Source organism: Marmota marmota, unplaced genomic scaffold (assembly GCF_001458135.2).
Source record: "Marmota marmota marmota unplaced genomic scaffold, marMar, whole genome shotgun sequence".
Classification (NCBI taxonomy): Eukaryota; Metazoa; Chordata; class Mammalia; order Rodentia; family Sciuridae; genus Marmota; species Marmota marmota.
In genome coordinates this window covers 58,110,481-58,116,182 of record NW_026000174.1, presented here as the reverse complement: position 1 = coordinate 58,116,182, position 5,702 = coordinate 58,110,481, and the positions used below count along the sequence as shown (strand labels likewise).

The 5,702-nt window shown below is 35.4% G+C and overlaps 1 protein-coding gene across 1 annotated transcript; it reads left to right on the top strand.

Moving 5' to 3' along the window:
- The first annotated feature begins 1,292 nt into the window (after nucleotides 1-1,292).
- Nucleotides 1,293-2,222, top strand: LOC107135148 (olfactory receptor 4P4-like). Its single transcript, XM_015477085.1, has one exon. It carries the CDS (start codon nucleotides 1,293-1,295, stop codon nucleotides 2,220-2,222), a length of 930 nt encoding a protein of 309 aa, XP_015332571.1.
- Nucleotides 2,223-5,702: the final 3,480 nt, after the last annotated feature.

Here is a 5,702-nt window from a genome sequence, read left to right as displayed (position 1 = left end):
CAATTAACATTAACTTTCATACTCTGGAGGAATTATTTTTGTCTCGTTTTGTACACAAATTTGAATGATAACTTTACTGAAGGAGAAAAGTTATAGTACTAAAAGTAAAATTTAATATATATTAGTGCTCATAATTTCAGTGTTTTATGTAGCTGAAGTAGAGTATTGCTGGTGTGATTGAGTGAATGATTAGAGATTGTTTCTCAATAGCTCTTCCTCAGTCCATTGATCACATTTGAAATTCTACCAAGAGTAGCTACGGATTTGTCCTAAGGTATTTTATAACCAGAGAGAAATTAGTAAACTTGATTCTGCATTACTTAGTAACAGTAACAAGAAGGAGATAAAAATAATGGAAAGAACATGAGAAAAGCCAGCCCAAGAGACCAAAACTAGTCATGTAGGGAGTGAACTGAGCATCCATGATCAGGATGGCTGATTAGAAAAAGCTGAAAAATTTATAGACATCCAGAAAAGAAGTAAATTTGTTTAAGGGTGGGGCGTGAGACATCAGGTAAGACTCTAGAATCCAAACTAAACCTGCTACTATTGTTCTCAAACACCTAGCTGAATGCCAAATATACAATTATTTTGAAAATGCTTTGAAAATGAAGATAATTTTCCTTTCTAATTGTGGCTTTATTTGGATGTAAATCATAGTTCTTTACTGATAAATTAAGTATACGTGTAAGTTAAACCCATTTGTAAATTAAGCAAAAGAGAAGCCATGCACATATTCCTCATAATCCCAAATATCCCAAATTGTTGATTTTTTTTATGTATGATACTTTTTCATAGGATATGCAGCAGGGAGATTCTCACTTAAAATATTATGTACATATTAGACTTTAAATATTTGCTTTTCTATAGTATTTTAACTCAACGTTTTATTTTGTAGATGGTTTCTCAATAGCAAACAAAAAAGTGAATCTCTAATATGATTTTTTTCCCACTAAAAGTGTCAATTCAACAGTCCTATTGGACTATAATATCATTAGGTTTCATAATACATGTTCTTATAAGTATCATTCTTCATTATTCTACAATGCTAGTCTTTATCCCAGCTACCTAAGACATTTAGTAACAATATTTTCAATAAACTGACAATACAGAAAAGTCTTCATAATACAGGAAAGTCTTCATAAATAAAAATGAAATTTCTTCAACCTTTAAATCATTTTCAGCATACTCTACTACAAATCAGAGGATGATATGATGTATCAACATATTTCAATGTATTCAACAATTCATCATTCATCTAATTATAGGTGACTACAACCTGCATCTAGATCATGGAATATAGAAATAACGTCACAGAATTTATTCTTTTAGGACTTTCTCAGAAAAAAGAATTAGAGATTCTCTGCTTTTTACTGTTTTTACTTTGTTACATTGCAATTTTGACTGGAAACTTGCTAATCATGATCTCCATCACCTGTAGTCCACTTATCAACCAGCCCATGTATTTCTTCCTGAGCTACCTGTCACTCTCAGATCTTTGCTACACCTCCACTGTTACCCCCAAGCTAATCGTGGACTCACTATCCACCAAGAAGTCCATTTCCTACATTGGCTGCATGACACAACTCTTTACCATGCACTTCTTTGGGGGCATCGAGGTCTTCATTCTCACAGGGATGGCCTATGACCGCTATGTGGCCATCTGCAAGCCCCTGCACTACACTGTCATCATGAGCAGACAGAAGTGTGAGGTCATTATTGCTGCCTCCTGTGCTGGGGGATTCCTCCACTCCTTTGGTCAGTTTCTCCTGGCCATCTTCTTACCCTACTGTGGTCCCAATGAAATAGATCACTACTTCTGTGATGTGTATCCTTTGCTGAAACTGGCCTGCACTGACACAAGCAAAATTGGTTTCTTGGTCATCGCCAATTCTGGACTGATGGGCACGGTGATTTTTGTGGTCCTGCTGATATCTTATGCTGTGATCTTATGTACTGTCAGGTCTTACTCTGCAGAGAATCGCCGCAAAGCCCTCTCTACTTGTAGTTCACATATCACTGTGGTCGTCCTGTTTTTTGCCCCTTTACTGTTTATTTATATTCGACCAGCAACTACTTTACCCGAAGACAAAGTATTTGCCCTCTTTTATACTATCATTGCCCCCATGCTCAATCCTCTGATATACACACTAAGAAACACGGAGATGAAGAATGCCATAAAAAAATTATGGGGCCATATAATGGGAAGCAAAGAAAATTGACTGAAAGGCTTCCCTGCATTTCACCACACAGCTTCTTGAAAAAGTGATTGCTACCTTGAAACCTTCAAAATGCATAAGGCTTGCCTAATCATCTTCTACCTAGCAAGCATATATGTAGGATAATATTGGAGAAGTTATTTATTGTTTTCTGGATGTACGCAGGACTTATCTCTGCTGTAATTGTTTTCAAGGTGTTCTGTACATATTGCCTCTATTCTATTTGATCTGTTGGCTCTGTGATTAATTTTTGTATTTGGCAATAGACAAGACAGTGTGCAATCCAAATTAATACTAAGGGTCCTTTCAACCAGTATTGTGGATGACTATATTCAATGAAGCCAGTTCTAGCCTCCAAAAGTAATTAAAAAGCAACCAGAATTTGTACTTATACTCTCTTATGCTCTAAGAATATTCTCAAAGATGTGGGACACAATATTTCCCCAAACACTCATGCTTTACTCTGATAATAACCAGCAGCATTCTTGAGATTCTTATGTTCCCAAGACCAAAGCTTTTTTCAAAGCCCCCAAGAAAACCTCTTGTTTTGCTCTAAGTCACTTCCCCTCCTAACTCTTTCATATATAAGTCAATTGCATCTTTCTGCTAATTCTAGCAGGATGCAGTGTATTGGTTGAGGGCACAAATTCTGGTTACAGATCTGATTTCTAACCATGCAGATGGAGGGCAACATGATCTTATAAAACAGAGAGGTATAATCATGGCACACCTTGCTTGATACACATATGTTATTTTATTGCCTCATGCTGTGCTTTGATCAGAAAAGATACCATTAAATGATGACTTTCCTGAGCAGAAACTAGAGCACCTGCATTATAAAAAAAAGCAAGGAGCACTCACATGTTTTTACTAGGTTTCTGTTAGAGGTGAAATGAGCATTTTTCTCTTGGAGTGGCAAGCAGAAAATATCATCTGAACTGGATAGGTGCTGTGTTCTGTTTTGATTTTTTGCACGGTAAAAGTAAAGTATTTTGCTCAGGACAATTGAATGTCACACTGGAAGAAATTCATGTAATATAAGACATGGCTCAGGGCAAAATTGGTTAGGATTGTGGAGGAATTCAAAGTTCTTACAAAACTCGTGATATTTAATGAATGGCAAATGATTTATTTTCAGGCGAATACAGAAGGAACACTAAATAAAATGGGAATGTTGAGAGTTGCTAAGATGCATGGACCATATAAAAGCAAAACAGCATAATATCCTGAGACTCCTAAGTGGTCCCTAAGCAGCACATAAGCAAAGGGCAGCATCACAGCCCAGATGGGGAAGACCTCATTCTAGTAGACAATAAAAATTTTGCCTCTTTAAGAAGTTGTACCTATATTATTAAAAATAAAATTTCAAAATTAAAATAAATATTTCTATCTTCTTCTTATTATTAGAATAAGCATATTAAAGAGGGATTGTTGAAACATATGAAGCAAAAGTGGGAAGACAATAACAGCAATTTCCATCTTTAAGCAGTGTATTGGTACCCTGGAGCTCATCCCTTTCACCTCACAGGGACATCTCCTCATCAGTTTCCCTGTCTTTGCTGGATCATTGATATATGCCTAAAAGCTGCAGGAAGAATGAACTGAGTCTTTGCAGTTTGGGAAATGTCTTGAGTAGTTCTTCCACTGAGGTTAGTCATACCCCACTGCCCTTGTGGAAAGTAAGTTATAATTCTGCAGACACAGACATTAATTTAGAGAAAATAATAGCAGTGGTAATCAAGTCTGTCCATAGAAATGCAGATTATTTCCAGGGATGTGGGGGTGGGGGGGAGAGGATGTCTATTGATTGTTCCCCTCTGTGTGTTTACCAATTATGTCCATTTTTTAGCCATTCTCAATTTCATTTTAGTAACTTCTTATCAGACTAAAAATCTGCTGTACTTTGTGTTCGCTTTGAACTAACAATAGTATCTTGATTTCTACCTTAAATTTTGACTTAAATAAAATCTTCCATATATTTTATTTGTATCAGAATCATAACTTTGTCCTCTTTATAAATTTACTCTCTGAATAAACTCTCTGAAACAAAACATCTTTTGTTCTTATGTCCCCTCCCCTATTTCCTCACTTCTGATTTCTCCTCTTCTGTACTCACTGCATCTAATTTTTGTCATCCTGATTGTATTTTAAGGGGAAATCTTTCCCTCCACCATTACCTGTCCTAGGTGACTGAAGCTGCTCTTTTGAAGGTAGTCAGCATCTTCCATCTTGATGAATTCAGGCTTTCACAAAAATTATCCCTCCTTTTTCCCTAAAGACATTTACATTTTCACTTGGCCTTGGGGTCACATCATACTCTCCTAGTTTTCATGCTAAATATCCAAAAACTTTCTCTCAATTTCTTTTCTGGGTTCTTGATCACCTCATCATATTATCTATAATGGAATGTTGCAGAGCACTGTTTTCTTTAAATTTTGGTTTTTGATTGTATGCACTCCCATAGTTTAAAGTGTTCCCAATGTAAGACTGACTCCAGAATTTCTCCAACTCAAGGACATGCAATGTGGCAGGTTCTTTGTGATTGTCAGGGATTAAACTTTTCAAGTCCAAAGATCCATTTATGATAATACAACTGTGTGTCTTTAGACAAAATCCATATAATGTTCCAAGTATATGTGTGTGTATGTGTATGTGTGTGTGTTGTTATACATGTAATCATATACAATTGATATAAATATCATCATATATGTTGATTTAATAATTACTGTCTTCATTAGGATTTCAGAGAACTCATGTGTGTTGTCCAGAAACGTTAATCAGGTTGGACAATAAAAATTGTATCTAGGCCTCTGACTTTGACATTAATATTTTCAAAACTTTTGCCACATTACCTGTCCACTTTTGACACAATGTTTGAATTAAGAGTTAAAGAAGGGTAGAGGCATTGATCCACCTGGGAGACTAAAAGAACTGATTTAAAACATTATTCCTGCCAGGTGCTGTTGTGCACATCTGTAATTCCAGCTACCTGGTAGGCTGAGACAGGAGGACAGCAAGTTTGATGTCAGCCTCAGCAACTTAGCAGGACCCTCAGCAACTTAGCAAGATACACAGCAACTTGGTGAAACCTTGACTCAAAATTAAAAATGAAAAGTACTGGGGATGTACCACAGTGGTAAAGTGCCTCTGGTTTCAATCCAACAAATTCAAATAATTATAAATAATAAAATAAACATAATAGTAAATAATGATAATAAATATAAATTAGACATTAATAAAAATAAAACATTACTGACAATTATCAGGGTAATCTGAAGAAATTTATACATTTTTCTTAACTTCAGATTTTCATTCATAATTTTTTAAAGGTTTTTCTAATTAGTTATGCATGACAATAGTATGTATTTTGATACATCATACTTAGTTATCCCAGTCCTCAGTTTATACCCAAAGGAAGATTTAGAGGATCTAGAAAGTTTATTACTCTCTTTATGCATGAATTAACTTTAAAGAAACCACTTT